Source organism: Lepus europaeus, chromosome 11 (genome assembly GCF_033115175.1).
Source record: "Lepus europaeus isolate LE1 chromosome 11, mLepTim1.pri, whole genome shotgun sequence".
In the NCBI taxonomy this organism is placed as follows: domain Eukaryota; kingdom Metazoa; phylum Chordata; class Mammalia; order Lagomorpha; family Leporidae; genus Lepus; species Lepus europaeus.
Genome location: NC_084837.1, coordinates 112889406 through 112905811, shown reverse-complemented (window position 1 = coordinate 112905811; position 16406 = coordinate 112889406). Strand labels below are relative to the sequence as shown.

The 16406-nt window shown below is 51.1% G+C and overlaps 1 protein-coding gene across 2 annotated transcripts in view; it reads right to left on the bottom strand.

Moving 5' to 3' along the window:
* PTPN9 (protein tyrosine phosphatase non-receptor type 9) overlaps positions 1–16406 on the bottom strand; it is an 88140-nt gene that overhangs the window by 61913 nt on the left and 9821 nt on the right. The window contains exon 1 of one of the 2 annotated variants that reach the window (XM_062206423.1): positions 307–390. The exons of the other annotated variant lie outside the window; for it this stretch is intronic. Coding sequence (XP_062062407.1) covers positions 307–375 — 69 coding nt within the window. The 5' untranslated portion in view covers positions 376–390. Of the gene's footprint in view, positions 1–306; positions 391–16406 lie in introns of those variants that run through there. 2 annotated transcript variants of the gene reach the window in all.

Below are 16406 nucleotides of genomic sequence, written 5' to 3'. Positions count from 1 at the left end.
GCCCCCCTTCCCCGAAAAACTGCCGGCTGGCGGGGGGATGCCGACTGGAGGGGGCAGACTCAGCAGCAGGGAGGGGCACCCCCAGGGCTGGAGCCACCTCCTCACCACGGTGCCGGGACAAAGTTCCCTCCGAAGTGAATGAGTGAAAGGCAGAAGTCTGGGAAGCACTAACCTTCAGCAGGCAGACAGAGGAAGAAGAACCACGGAATGCCTAAGACTTGCTCTGGAAATACCAGTGAGCACTGAACACCAGAGATGCTAGTGAACCTCACGGCGCAGAGAGCTCTTGGGTTAGGTAATACTCACCTTACGCAAGGAGGCTTGTTCCAGGGATACAAAGACTTGGTCTAACATGAGGACATCACAGTAATTCATTATTAACACAGAGTAAAGGAAAAAAAGCAGAGAACCTTCTCAACAGCTGCTGGAAATGCAGCAAGGCAACAAGAAAGCGGATGCCTGAACACGGGAACTGTAAAGAACGAAACCCAGAAAGCAGCCTAGGTTCACACAGAGATGGAGGACACGACAGAAGCGGCACGACAAGCAGTAGGGAAACGGCATTGCATGAGTTTGTTCGTACACGCATGAAATATTTGCGGAAGGATACAAAACAAAACCAGCGTTGTCGGCCACCTCTGGGCAGAGGAAATGAGCTGGGGGGCTGGGAAGTGGGGGTGCAGAGTCCACGACAGACCTTCATGCCTTTTACATTTTAAACCATGTTCCTCACAACCTGGCCAAGAGATAAACAAACAGGTACATTCATCTGAAGAGCAGAGGAAAGTTCAGCAGAGGGCGGTCACTGCCCCACAGCCCCTGGGAAGGTCACAGAGGAGGCCCAAAGAGGCCCCAGCAGGAGCTCCCCCGAGTGCCAGGCAGGCGAGTTCCCAGACAACAGGGCTCCGGATGAGGGCAGACCTAACACACAAACAGTGAACAGAAGTAAAGGGGCCAGAGCCCGCGTTTAGCCCCCCAGTGAACACCCGTGCCTACATCAGAGGGCCTGGGTCTGTCCCAGCTCCAGCTCCTGCCGTGCAGACCCCGGGGGCAGCAGTCATGGCTCCAGCAGTTGGGTCCCTGCCACTAACATGAGAGACCCAGATCAAGCTCTGGCTTCTGGCTCCAGCCATTGTCCGGCTCCTGCTGGCCACTGCGGACACCTGGGAGTGAATCAGATGAGAGCTCCTCTCCCCCCCCCCCTTTTGTTTGACAGAAGTAAAAACACGGACAACTGACAGCACTAGCAATACTGCAAGGAAAGGGGGTGCTTCCACACCCTGTAGCCACCACGTAACTCATGCAATTTCTGTGTATCGATTTGGTATTTATACAGCACAATTTTATTATTATTTATTTATTTATTTATTTTTTGCCGGAGACAGAGGAGAGAGACAGAGACAGAGTGCTCCCTCCACGATTACTCCCTAAGTGCCTGCAACAGCTGGGTGGGGCCAGGGCTCAAGTCACCTACCTGGGTGACATCATCTCTACCTTCCAGGTCTCCTGTGTAGGAGCTATCAGCACTGCCTTCCAGGATGTGCGCTGGTGCAAAGCTAGAGTCAATAGCTGGAGTTGGGAATTGAACCCAGGCACTCAGATGTGGGACTAGGCTAGATGCCCACTCCACATAGCACAATTCTAAATGTCCACATGTAGAGGTAGAGGATATGACAGAACATCACCCAACATCACCATTTCTAGCAAATCTGTACCAAAAACATAAACAGTATAGCCCAGACACTCAGGCATCTCATGTCCAATATCCTGCTCCAGAAACCTCACTGCAATAGTATGGGGTCTATGGACAGTCAGAGCAGCACTGTTTCTAATGGTAACGTATTAGAAATAACCTAAGAAGGGGCCGGCGCTGTGGGGTAGTGGGTAAAGCCATTGCCTACAGTGCCGGTATCCCATATGGGCGCCAGATCATGTTCCGGCTGTTCCACTTCCGATCCAGCTCTCTGCTATGGCCTGGGAAAGCAGTGGAAGATGGCCCAGGTCCTTGGGCCCCTGCACCTGCATGGGAGACCTGGAAGAAGCTCCTGGCTCCTGGCTTCGGATCGGCGCAGCTCTGACCGTTGCAGCCAACTGGGAAGTGAAACAGCGGATGGAAGACCTTCTCTCTCTCTCTCTCTCTCTCTCTCTCTCTCTCTCTCTCTCTCTGCCTGCCTCTCCTTCTTTCTCTGTGTAACTCTTTCAAATAAATAAATCTTAAAAAAAAAAAAACCTCAGTGACCAAATACAGACAAGGGAATCAATTCTCCTATGTCCACATAACAGATCACCGTGCAGAAATCAAGGGACCTCAGTCTTCTGTTGAAAGCACTAATGAACAGCAACAAACCGGACGACCCAGAGTGGATAAGTCCCTGGAAACACAAAGCCTAGGAAGACTGAACTATGAAAATCTGAACAGACCTGTAATCCGTAAAGGCCTTAAATCAGTGACCAGCAGTCTCCTGCGAAGAGCCATGAAACGGACGGCCGCACTGGTGAATTCTGCCCGACTCTGAAAGAACTCAAAACTTTCCAAAAACTGAAGGAAAGAAAACTTCCTGGGCCTGGCGCTGTGACGTAGTGGGTAAAGCTGCCACCTGTGATACCAGCATCCCATGTGGGCGCTGGTTTGAGTCCCAGCTGCTCCACTTCCGATCCAGCTCTCTGCTATGGCCTGGGAAAGCAGCAGAAGTTGGCCCGAATGCCTGGGCCTCTGCCCCCACATGGGAGACCTGAAAGAAGCTCCTGGCTCTTGGCTTTGGCCTGACCAGCCCCAGCTGTTTGTAGCCATTTGGGGAGTGAACCAGCAGATGGAAGACCTCTCTCTGTCTCTTCCTCTCTCTCTCTCTATAACTCTGCATTTCAAATAAATCTTTTTTAAAAGATTTATTTATTTATTTGAAAGCCAGCCACAGAGAAGGAGAGGCACAGAGAGGGTGAGAGAGGGAGAGGGAGAGAGAGAGAGAGGAACAGGGAGAAGGAGAGAAGGAGAGAGGGAGAGAGGGAAAGAAGGAGAGAGAGAGAGAAGGAGGGAGGGAGGGAGAGAGGGAGAGAGGGAGAGAGGGAGAGAGGGAGAGAGAGAGAAAGAATCAATCTTCCACCTGCTGATTCTCTTCCCAGATGGCTACACTGGCCGGAGCTGGAGCCAGGAGCTTTTCCAAGTCTCCCACGTGGGTGCAGGGGCCCAAGCATTTGGGTCGTCTTCCACTGTTTCCAGGTGCATTAGCAGGGAGCTGGATAGTAGAGCAGCCAGGACTTAAACTGATGCCAATATAGGATGCTGGCATCACAAGTTGCAGCTTTACCAACTATGCCACAGTGCTGACCCCTAAAATAAATTGAAAAAAAAAGAAAGAAAACTTCCTAGCTTGTCTAAGAGGCCAGAACTACCCATCCCAAAGCCAGACAAAGACACTACAGACCGATATCCTTTACGACCACTGGTGTAAAAATCCTCAACAAATACCAGCAAACTAAATCCATCAGCATATTAACAGGTTCAAATGCCATACACAAGCGTAAGCACCAATGGTTCGACATACACAACCGGAATGACATAACACACACTACACCACAACACAATAAAGAACCACATGGTCACATCAAGTGATACGAAAAAGAGCTGGCAAAATTCCACCTCCTTCCATGACTGCAAACAGAAGCAGGGGCAGGCACTTGGCCTGCGGCTGGTTGGGACAGCCCATCCCGTATCTGAGTGCCTGAGTTGGGGTCCCAGCTCTGCTCCTGACCCCAGCTTCCTGCTACTCTGCGCCCTGGGAGTCAGCAGGCGACGGCTGCATTGCCTGGGTCCCTGGTATCCATGGGGGCAATCCGAAGCGCTCCCTGCTCCTGGCCTTGGTCTGACCAGCCCTGGCTGTTACGGACTTTCAAGGAGGGAGGCAGTGAATGCGAGCTCTCTGTCTGTGGCCCATCTACCTGCCGTTCTTCCTGGCTCTCTGACTTTCAAATAAACAAATTTTTAAAAACATTTAAAGACTGGAATCACATGCAGTTTCTCATAATATACATGTTTCGTACATACACTTTTTAAAAGACTCCTCATAAGCATGTATTTAAAAATTCTTTTGTATCAAAGAAAACTCATCTTTTAACTCCATTTTCCATGAGGTTTTAGAAGTCCCCATGTAGTAAATGTACTTTGGTTACAAACATTTAATCTTCGATAGGACCGCTCTCAGCAATCTGGACAGTTCTATTTGGGAACTCAGAACTAAAGGCATAAACCCACAGCCAGCACAGAGCCTTGCACAGAGGGTCTGCAGAAGTTCCATGACTTCAGAAGATAACGCAGATCATTAAGGACTCCAAACTCGAAGCCCTACAAATCCTACCCGAAATCCAGAGGCCCAATATGCCTGAAGAAACGCCCAACACCCACCAAGTGGGCACGGTTCTGAAGTCGACTTCCATCTCCTACACACGAAGCATTGTGGAAGACCCCAAAGAGGAGCGATGCCAACTGCTATGAAACACCACATTGGGAAAAAACAAGGGAGCCTGGGGCAGACCCAGCGAGGCGTCCCTCGGGGGGCCAAGGCTTCAGGTAACACTGAAGGGCCAGGGTTAACTGAGCTATCCAACATGGTAATGACTTCCGGCCAGAGGAAGCTAAGGGCAGGGCTTATCAGCACTCCGCCTGTCATACAGGACAGCCTGTCTCCAACACCCGATGAGCAGGGCGTGTTCTCTGCCTCCCTTGGCTGCTGGTTCTCTGCCACCCGTGATACAGTGCAGTGAAGAAGGCACTTCAATCATTCATTCGTTAGGGCAAGACGCTCCCCTGCTGGCATGAGCTCGCAGGCCAAGAAGCACGGTCCAGTCAGAAGTAACACTGGGAACAACCACTGCGGGAGCAGCTCAGACGTGCAGAAGACGGAACTGGACACGTCAGAGTCAACCACCTTGATCACTGACCACATAAAGAAACCAGAAGTCTCCAGGACCCAACTGAACATGCTGCCCAAGGCACTCAACCAATAAACGGAACTGAAGCTTTGAGGTGGGACTCCAAGTCTTTTCAAATCCTACAGTCTTCACTTCACCAAGTAGCCTCGGGAAATACAGTTATCATGGCCCTTATCAGGTAACCCACATGGCCTGAGTGTCTGCACAAGATTACTCTGAACACTCCAGGAACACGGGCTGTCGCAGAGGACCAGGTGCTAGGAGCCGCAGCGGGGAGAGTATATACTCCCTCTGTACGGCTTTCGGTTTGTTTTTATTTATTTATTTTTTAAACCATTGTTGAAAGCTTGCTGGGTATTCTTTTTTATTGTTAAGATTTATTTATTTTACTTGAAAGTCACAGTTACACAGAGAGAGAAGGAGAGGCAGAGAGAGAGAGAGAGAGAGAGAGAGAGAGAGAGAGAGAGAGGTCTTCCATCCACTGGTTCACTCCCTAAATGGCCGCAATGGCCAGAACTGAGCTGATCCGAAGCCAGGAGCCAGGAGCTTCTTCCAGGTCTCCCACATGGGTGCAGGGGCCCAAGGACCTGGGACATCTTCTACTGCCTTCCCAGGCCACAGCAGAGGGCTTGATTGGAAGAGGAGCAGCTGGGACTAGAACTGGCACCCATATTGGGATGCCGGCGCTGCAGGCAGAGGATTAACCCACTGCACCACAGCACTGGCCCCGATATCTTAACTTTTAATCTTGGCTCTTGCTCCCCACAAAAAAAAAGGATTCCAAGCAAAGGTATACATAAAATTCACCAGTGAGAACAGGATTTGTTTAAAAAGTGAGAGAACGAACATCCATTCACGCCTGAGGTCAGGCCACCCCACATGGAGAAACAAACACCCATCATAAGAGGGTCAGGGACGCATAGCAGCACCTCCAAGCTTGGTCAGGGCAGAAGAGAGCACTCCCCGCACCCTCAGGCTCTTTTATGAGGCTGGGGCAGCACCTTAATGAAGACGCAGACGGGGCAGTGTCTTAGCACTGTGCTGCCATCGGGAATTCGGGAATTGTTACGGCACTTGCAGGTAGAATTTAAGTTCCATGTGGTCTTCACGGTGGCGGCGGCTCTTTCCTGGTCCCAGATGAGACAAAGGTGCCTCCTGGAAACGTGGGCACATGAAGCTGACAGGTGAAGCGATGAGGCTACATTCCGGGGCCGGCAAGAATTCAGCCCATCTGGACCTAACTCCATGTCTGGTCACCCCCGTGTCAAAAGTATAAATTCTGGGCCAGTGTTGTGGCACGGTGGATAAAGCTGCCTGCAACGCTGGACTCCCATATGAACACCAGCTCAAGTCCCAGCTGCTCCACTTCCCATCCAGCTCCTTGCTGATGCGCCAGGGAAAGCAGCAAATGATGGTCCAAGTGCTTGGGACCCTGAACTGACATGGGAAACCTGGAAGAAGCTCCTGGCTCCTGGCTTCCACCTGGCCCAGCCCTGGCTGTTGTGGCCATTTGGAGAGTGAACCAGCAGATGAAAGGTCTCTCTCTCTCTCTCTCTCTCTCTCTCTCTCTCTCTCTGTGTCTCTCTCTTTCTTTCTATTTCTGCCTTTCAAACAAATAAATGAATCTTTAAAAAGTTTTTGTTTTCTTATCCCCATTTCAGTAAGTAGATTTTAAATTTGTTGGCTTATTAACATTTTATTTGGAAGAGAGACAGACAGAGCTTTTCCATCCACTAGTTCATCCCCAAGTGCCCACCAACAGCCAGGGTTGTGCCAGGCCAGGAGCTCAATCTGGGTCTCCCACATGGTGACAGGGATCTGAGTACCTGAGCCATTGCCTGCTGCCTCAAGGGGCGTGTGCGGGCAGGGAGCAGGAATCAGAAGTGGGGCCAAGCCAGGATCAGACCCAGCGCTCTGCCGAGAGACGTGGGTGTCCCAAGTGGCATCTTAACTGCTGTGCCAAACACCTCCACCTGAACACGACATTTCAGAAGAACCGTAGGTGTGCCACCAAAGGACAAGGAGTCTAATGACAGCCTTCACTTCAGGGCCAACAGGAATGAGCTATGGGGGCTAACAAACAGGCAGAGGGTCCGGGTGCTCTGATGAAGCCCCAGTCCTGGCCAGGGACCCTCTGAAGAGCTACAGAAGTGCACCACGCTCACTTCCCTGCTGGTGGAAGAAGTTGTTTACCAAAACGCAAGCTGCCGGCTCTCCTTTCCGGCTTCAAACCCACTCTCCAGCCAGGGGTTATCAAAGAGGGTGAAGAACTAGCAGACACAGGGAGGAAATAATTCAACCAGAAAACAAGGACGTCAACAATTCTCAACCGCCACAGCAGAAAATGCATGTCAGGAGGTTGAGGGGCAGAAGAATATAACACAGAAGTGAAAGAAAAAAAACAAAACTCTACAGAATAAACAGGAAGCTGCTCACCCATCAGCGCGAGTGAACGCATCCCAGCTCCCAGGGGAAACACTGGGGTAGCTGCTGAAGGCCTTTAGCCAATGGCTACCCATTCCTGGGCTCAGTAAAAGCACGGGCCAAAAGAAACCTGGAATGTCTCTCTAGGGGGAAATCTGAAGAGCTGGGACGTGGAGGGGCTGGTAACAGTTCTCGGATCTTCAGTTACTGATTTGAAAGGCAGAAAGAGAAAGAGAAAGAGAGATCTCCCAACTCTTGTCTTTCCATGCAGTTCACAGCCAATGCTACTACTGGGAGTACCCCTCAGGCTGTGCAGGAACCAGAATGGGGGTGTTCTTGGGGTGCAGGTCCCCAGCCTGGCGTGGTGACAATGAGACCATGAAGAGGGCACTTCAAGCACCTTGACATCTGTTGGTCATCACATTCACCTTAGGGGAGGGGACAGAAAATCTGATCCATTTTTACTGACAGTTTCGTCCTAAAAGGATGAAGAACTATGACACTAAACTTAACCCAGATCAAGGAGAAAGACCAGCTGAAGAACTGAAAGCGTTTCAAAGCCGGGACGCTGTGTCAGCAGGAGCCAGCTCAGCCAGTCTGAGACCAGCACTGGTGCTGCTGGACTAAAAGCCAGATCCTTCACAGTGTGTACGCGGGCAGGTCCGAATCCCCTGGGCCATCAAGTTCCTCCCCCAGAAACAGATAACACCTACCTAACTCATATGATCAAACAACAGGCTACCCGTGCAGCTTACGTAAGCCCTGCCACTCTGATTAAAATAATGCAACATCAGAACAGTAACTGCCAACAGTTACTGGGCACTGAATCCCAGCCATGAGCCAACCACTGAAACCCGACAAATCATCAACTCTTCTCTGTGTCCTTGGGGCTGATACGGTTACCATCCCCATATTACAGAAGGGGAAACGGACTTCCAGCTGTCAAGGAACTTGCTCAAAGTTCCAGAACAAGAGGCGTGGTGGAGCCTGAATCAGAACCTAGGTTCTCTAATTCTGGAGAGTCCACATTTTTATCCATGGTGCTACCGTGCTTAAAAATGCAGATTCAGGGGCTGGCACTGTGGTGTAGTAAGCTGAGCCTCTGCCTGCGGCACCGGCATCCCATATGGGCACTGGTTCAAGTCCCAGCTGCTCCTCTTCTGATTGAGAAGTTGGCTAAAGTGCTTGGGTCCCTGCACCCACGTGGGAGACACGAAAAAAGCTCCTGGCTCCTGATCCACCCAGCTCCAGCCATTGTGGCCATTTGGGGAATAAACCAGTGGATAAGAGACTTTCCTCTCTGTAACTCTACATCTTAAATAAATAGGTTTTTTTTTTTTTTTTTTTTTTTTTTTTTTTTTAATGCAGCTGTAGGTGCTGCAGTTTGGCACTTTGCTTGGGACACCCTTATCCCATATCAGAGTGCCTCAGTTCAAGTCCCGGTCCTCTCTACAGTCCAGCTCCCTGCTTATGCCACTGGGAAGTAGCTTATGGCAACTATTCAGGCCCCTGCCACCCACGTGAGAGACCCGGATGGAGTTCCTGCTCCCAGCTTCTGCCTGGCCCAGCCCTGAATGCTACAGGCATTTGGGGAGCAAACCACTAGATGGAAGATCTTTCTGTCTGTCTGTCTCTCTCTCTCTCTGTCTCTGTCTCTCTCTCTCAAATAAATTCCTTAAGAAAGAAAATGCAGACTTAAAACTGAAATCTCGTCATCAAAAACTCTTAACAGGGCTCGGGGCTGTAGCACAGCAGCTTAGGCTGCCATCTGCACTGCCAGCATCCCTTCTGGGAAAGCCAGAAGACGCTCCTGGCCCCTGGCTTCAGCCTGGCCCAGCCCGACCGTTGTGGCCATTTGGGGAGTGAACCAGTGGACGGAAGACTTTTCTCTCTGTCTCTCCCTCTCTCTGTAACTCTGCCTCTCAGATAAATAAATAAATCTTTAAAAAAAAAAAAAGTCTAAATAGTAGATGTTAGCATTTTTAAAAAGAAATCCTCAAACATGAGATTCTGACAGTTATGCAGTTAGCTGTAAGTTAGTCTGATTTCAAGTTTAAAAGGAGCACACTCTGAAAAGCACAGTGCATGTGGCTAAGCAGCACCTCCACAGATGTGCACAGATGTGAGACGGCACTCAGTCACACGCACAGTAAAGATGTCAGACTGTGGTTCCGAGCTAAGGGAAAGCCACTGCCCAGAGTGAGCTACGGCCTGTTAATAAAGATAAACAGAAGGGCTTTGTAGGAACTGTCTGGATCAACTTTACTTCCGCCATTGCTCTACTAGCAAGCACAATCTTCAGCTTCAAGAGGGGAAAAAAACAGTGGGAAGGGAGAACTGAAGCTCAGAACATGAACTCCTGAAGGCCAGCTAGAGTGAAAAGTGCAGGAAACTATAGAGTAATGATACTCAGAAGTGTAGTCTTCAGACCTTTCTCTGACATCACCTATGAGCTCATCAGAAACAACAGGGGCCAGCACCGTAGCACAGCACGTAAGCCTCCACCTGCAAGTGCCAGCATCCCGTACGGGCACTGGTTCGAGTCTTGGTTGCTTCCCCTCCAATCCAGCTCCTTGCTAACAGCCTGGGAAAAGCAGCAGAAGATGGCCAAAGTTCTTGGGCCCCTGCACCCGTGTGGGAGACCTGGAAGAGGCTCAGGGCTCCTAGCTTTGGCCTGCCCCAGCTCCGGCTGCTGTGGCCATTTGGGGAGTGAACTAGCGCATGTGAGATCTCTCTCTTTCCTCTTCTCTGTAACTGCCTTTCAAGTAAATAAAAATAAATAAATATTAAAAAAAAAAAAAAAAACAAGAGAAAAGAAACAACAGAATCTCAGGTCCTGCCACATACCTGCTGAATCAGATCTGCATTTCTGGGGAGCGTGTGTGGCACAGCAGTGGCCGTTCAGGCTGCAGCTCCTCCACCTCCAACCTGCCTTCCTGCTAATGCATCCCTGGCAGGCAGCACATGGTGGCTCCAGTGCTTGGGCCCCTGCACCCGCCCGGAGACCCAGATGGAGTTTCAGGTTCCTGGCTTCAGCCTGGCTCAGGCTTGGCTGTTGCAGCCATTTGGGAAGTGAACCAAGGGACAGAAGCTCTCTCTCTCTCTCTCTCTCTCTCCCTGCCCCACCAACCCTCCCAAGTCACTCTGCCTTTCAAGTAGATAAAAATAAACTTTGTGTAAGAGAGTCTGCATTTAACAAGATCTCCAGCTGATTCTGAGACACAAAAAGGCTCACAAAGCACTGAGTCACAGAACAGATCTGCACAGCAGCAAGGAGGCACTTGATGAGGATTTCATCTCTTTGTGAACAGGAAGATTTCCTTCCATTAAGATGACGATTACAGGGGCCGGTGCCCTGGCACAGTAGTCAATCCGCCTGCAGCGCCAGCATCCCATATGGACACCGGTTCTAGTTCCGGCTGCCCCTCTTCCAATCCAGCTCTCCGCTGTGGCCTGGGAAAGCAGTAGAAGATGGCCCAGGTCCTTGGGCCCCGGCACCCACATGGGAGACCCGGAAGAAGCTCCTGGCTCCTGGCTTTGGATGGGTGTAGCTCTGGCCCTTGCGGCCATCTGGGGAGCAAACCAATGGAAGGAAGACCTTTCTCTCTGTCTCTCCCTCGCACTGTCTGTAACTCTACCTCTAAAATAAATAAATAAAATCTTAAATAAAAAAAATGACAATTACATATATTTGTCAGGAAAAATATTAAGCAGTTGACACACCTCATTTAATTCCCATAATAACTCTTAAAGGAGGCATTATGATCCATATTTTATCACTATTAATATAGGTTGGGGGGCTGGCGCCATGGCTCACTTGGTTAATCCTCCGCCTGCGGTGCCAGCATCCCATATGGGCACTGGGTTCTAGTCCCTGTTGCTCCTCTTCCAGTCTAGCTTTCTGCTATGGCCCAGGAAGGCAGTGGAGGATGGCCTAAGTCCTTGGGCCCTGCACCTCATGGGAGACCAGGAGAAGCACCTGGCTCCTGGCTTTGGATTGGCACAGCACTGGCCTTAGCGGCCATTTTGGGGGTGAACCAACGGAAGGAAGACCTTTCTCTCTGTCTCTCTCCCCCAAGGTGTGTAACTCTGTCAAATAAATAAATAAAAAATGGAAGGGAGGGAGGGAGGGAGGGAGGGAGGAGTGTACCATGGGGCTGACGTGGCACAGGGGAGCCAAGCTTACAACACTGGCATTCCACATCAGAAGGAAGGAAGGGAGGGAGGGAGGGAGGGAGGGAGGCAGGGAGGGAGGGAGGGAGGAAGGGAGGCAGGGAGGGAGGGAGGGAGGAAGGGAGGAAGGGAGGGAGGGAGGGAGGGAGGGAGGGAGCGGTGTACCATGGGGCTGACGTGGCACAGGGGAGCCAAGCCGCTGCTCACAGCACTGGCATTCCACATCTGAGTGCTGATTTGGGTTCCAGCTGCTCTGCTTCCAACCCAGCTTCCCACTAGTGTGCACTTGGGTCCCTGCCACCCGTGCGGGAGACCCAGATAGTCCTTGGCTCCCGGCTTCAACCTGGCCCAGATTTGGCCGTTAGGGCCGTTCTCTCTGTCCCTTTGCCTTTCAAATAAACAAACCTTTACAAACAAAACCAAAATGATTTGCTCTGGCTCTGGCTCTGGCCTGGTCCCACTGCAGCAGTGTCCCAGACCAGGAAGCCTATTAGAAGTCAGCGGTAAGGCTGTCTTCAGTCCCCACGGCTCCATTCTAAGGGGGCCATTGGCTAACTAGAACTGGTCCCCTGAAAGATTGAGATAGGTACTAGACCAGGCTCACCATACGGAAGGGAGCCTTTAACGAAGAGAATTCATGGCGTAACAGGACCCTGACCCAAGTGATCCAAACTGGAGAGAACAATGGGGTCAGAATGGGCTTCACAATCAACAGGCGAGAATCTGAGTACCAAGTTCCATCACTGAATATTTAGAATCCAAGCAAGTTATTTCATGTCTTTGAGCCTTAATTTCCACATCTATAAAATTGGAATACTCCTCCAAAGAACTATTCTGAGGGGGGTGGGAGGAAGCACGCTATCCGTAAAGTTCCTGGGACATGATGTTCAACAGTGGAGAACCTTCCATCTACCAAAATGAAATTTAAGAAGGGTGAGTGCAAGAAAACCAATTATAGAAACACCAGATGAACTTGGCAGAGGCACGTAAGGAAAGACTTCAGGATCCCAGCTGACTTGAATCTATGAGTCAACAGTGAGCCTGGACTGCCAGAACCTCCCGCGCACCGGGAACTCCGGACGGAAGCACAGTGCCCAAGACAAGGCGCCCACCAGGCGACGGCTGGGATGCTGTCTTCAGTCCCCAGGGCTCGGCTCTAAAAGGGTCACTGGCAAACCAGAATCAGTCCAGGAGACCAGAACAGCGGGAAGCATGGAACCCACAGGAACTGGCCCCTCCACTCCACCCAACCGAACTGACAACTGCTCCCACCGCTATTCCCCAACTGTTACTCATTCTCTTATACTCCTGCCCCCTTCCCCGTCCCATCCACACACACACACACACACACACTCCTCAGATCATTTTTGCTTTAGTTCCAAAGCTCCAAATGGATCTGACAGGATAATCTGATGATCTCTTGTCCAACACTGTAGGACGTGGCAAGTGAGACTTGTTCATCTACTCCTGGTCTGTAGATTAGACCTGCTGTTGACCTGCACCACGTCCAGCTGGCCCCTTGAATTCTTCCTGAGACCGACTCCCACGCCAGGGATGAGGCCTCTTCTGCCCTGACCCACAGCTCTACCAGTCCCCTGCAGGACACAGCCGCTCAAGACACTAATTAGGCAACGACAGTCACAGCTTGATGCTTATCGCAGACCTGAGCCATTCCAAACCCTCTGGATCAATACTTCCAAATCCCAGGAGCAAGTCCCTAAGGCTCATGAGCTACAGCATGATGACCAGCGTCCAAGGAAGCCTGGGAAAGCTGCCTGCAGACAAACATGCTCACTGCACACCCCATTTCCAGTTCCAATTGGAACAACGCTCCGCTCCCTGGCAGGACCCAGACGGTGAAATCCGGCGACTCCCACGTCCAGACTCTCAGGGCGACCGACACTGGAGTAACACGAGCTTCTCCGTGGAAGAGCCTCGTCAAAGCTGGCAGGTTTTCCTGGCGGAATCAGAGCAGCCTGGGTCTGCTTGGATTCAGTATCCCCTGGAAGCCAAGACTGCCTCCAGGGAACGCCCTCTGCAGCGGACACCAGGTGTCTCAGCGCCCGCTTTTCAACCACGCGGACACACTGGTTGCATTCCCACTGCTCCAGTGGGTAGAGGCTCTGCTCTTTCTTTGGGTGAGAAACCATAATCAATGCTAGCACTGAAAACTGGGCCTTCCTGCTCCTCTCCCAGGGAACAGTTCCGGTCCAGAATCAAATGATTTCTGGAGCTTGCATCCTGTCCGGACTAGCTCTGTACCCAGGACTTCCCTTCCTGAAGCGGGCCTGAATGTCTACACTTACTTCTAGATGGTTCCCTGACCAACACAGCAGCACAGCAGGGATTCACTGGACCACCAGGAGGAGGAGGAGGCTGTTCAAACAGGTTCCTGGTCCCACCTGCAGACCTGGTGCAGCAGTTCTGGGTGGGCCCTAAAAACTCCCCTGGCTTGCTCGTGTTGCTCTGAGGCCCAGGCTTTCAGAACCACTGTTCCAGACTGACCAAATTTCAGGTCATTTCCAGAACTATATGGGGGGACAGGAGAGGAAGAGGCTCTGCATGTAGGTCCATGAGCATCCTGACATTCAGTGCTCTGACGACACAGGAAACCCCCTAATCTCCTAACAGACCTCCACTGTGTCACATGGGGAGATAGTCCGCTGTTTAAAAAGACAGGACATTCACATGCTAACACGTTATAGGTCCATCTGTCACCAAGGAATCACGCCTATGTAAGAGGTGCCAAGCTCAAGAGCAGCAGCAAAACCAGAAGAGGAAGTAACACCTGTTCTTTCTTTTTCTTTGGCTCACAAGCCACATGATTCACTAGATGAATCAAGACCTGTAAAACATGTAGCACAGTGCTTAGCCACTTCTCTTACTGTGGTAAAATATACATAACAGGGACTGCTGCTGTGGTGTAGCCGGTTAAGCCTCTGCTTGCGGAGCTGGCATCCCAAATGGGCGCCAGTTCGAGTCCCGGCTGCTCCACTTCCCATCCAGCCCTCTTCTAGTGGCCTGGGAAAGCAGCAGAAGATGGCCCAAGGCCGGCGCCACGGCTCAGTAGGCTAATCCTCCGCCTTGCGGCGCCGGCACACCGGGTTCTAGTCCCGGTCGGGGCACCGATCCTGTCCCGATTGCCCCTCTTCCAGGCCAGCTCTCTGCTGTGGCCAGGGAGTGCAGTGGAGGATGGCCCAGGTCCTTGGGCCCTGCACCCCATGGGAGACCAGGAGAAGCACCTGGCTCCTGCCATCGGAACAGCGCGGTGCGCCGGCCGCAGCGCGCCTACCGCGGCGGCAAAAGGAAGACCTTTCTCTCTGTCTCTCTCTCTCTCACTGTCCACTCTGCCTGTAAAAAAAAAAAAAAAAGAAGAAGAAGATGGCCCAAGTGCTTGGGCCCCCGCACGTGGAGAGACCAGAAGCAGCTCTGGCTCCTGGCCCCGGACCAGCCCAGCCCAGCTGTTGCAGTCATTTGAGGAGTGAACTAGGAGATGGAAAACCTCTCTGTCTCTAACTCTGACTTTCAAATAAATAAATCTTTTATATATATATATATACACACACACACACACACACAACAGATGTCACTTTTTGCTGTTTGTAAGTATACAATTCAGTAGCATTAAATCCATTCACACTGGTATACCCATCACCACTCCTTATAACTCAAAGTTCTCACCATTCCCAACAAAAACCGCCTACCCATTAACCAGTCCCTGTCAGGGCAGGCACTGCTCTGGAGGCCCACATCCCATGTCAGAGTGCCTGTGATCAGCTCCTGGCTCTACTTCTGCTCTGGCCTCCCGCTAATGTGCGCCCTGAGAGGCAGTGGGTGACGGTTCAAGTAGTTTCCCCCCGCCACCTCTGTGGGAGACCCAGGTTAAGGCCCCAGCTCTTGGCTTCAGCCTGGCCCAGTGCCACCTGTTACAGGCATTTGGGCAGTGACACAGAGCCTGGAAAATCTCTCTGCGTTGCAAATAAATAAAAGATTTTTTTTTAAAAAAAAAAAGCTCATATCCCTTTGTAAATAATAATAATAATAATAATACCCCCCCCAAAACCCCTGGCATTCTACTTTTTGTCTCTTTGCACTTGGCCTCTCTAGGTACCTCATATAAGCGGACTCATGCAACATCTGTCCTGTGTTTGGCTTACTTGACTCAACTGTTGTCCATGCGTGGTGCAGCATGCATCAGTTATTTCTTTTTGTGGCTGGGTAACATTCCATTGTATGTGTATCTCTCTAACTGCTGATGAGCATGTGGGTTGCCGCCACCTCCAGGCTACTGAGAACAGCGCTGCAATGAACACAGCACAAGCATCTCCTTTAGACCCTGCAGGGTCTCAGGGTATCTGGGTTCGAGCCCCAGGTGTGCTTCTTATTTCAGCTTCCTGTTATTGCACACCCTAAAAGGTACCAGGTGATGGTTCAAGCACTTAGGTCTCTATCATTCCTAGCTCCTGTCTAGGCCTGGCCCAGCCTGAGCTGTTGCTGGCATTTGACAACTAAATCAGCAGATGGGAGATCTCTCTATCTCCCTTTTTCAAATAAACTAAATGGGAGCCGGCTCTGTGGCGTAGTAGCTAAGCCTCCACCTGCAGCGCTGGCTTCCCATAAAGGCGCGTTAGTGTCCTAGCTGCTCCTTTTCCAGCTCTCTGCCGTGGCCTGGGAAAGCAGTAGAAGATGGCCCTAGTCCTTGGGCCCCTGCACTCCTGTGGGAAACCCGGAAGGAATTGCTGGCTCCTGGTTTCAGCCTGGTCCAGCTCCAGCCATTGTGGCCATTTGGGAAGTGAACTAGTGGATGGAAGACCTTTCTCTCTGTCGCTCCCTCCCGCTGTCTGTAACTCTACCTCTCAAATAAATAATTAAATAAATCTTAA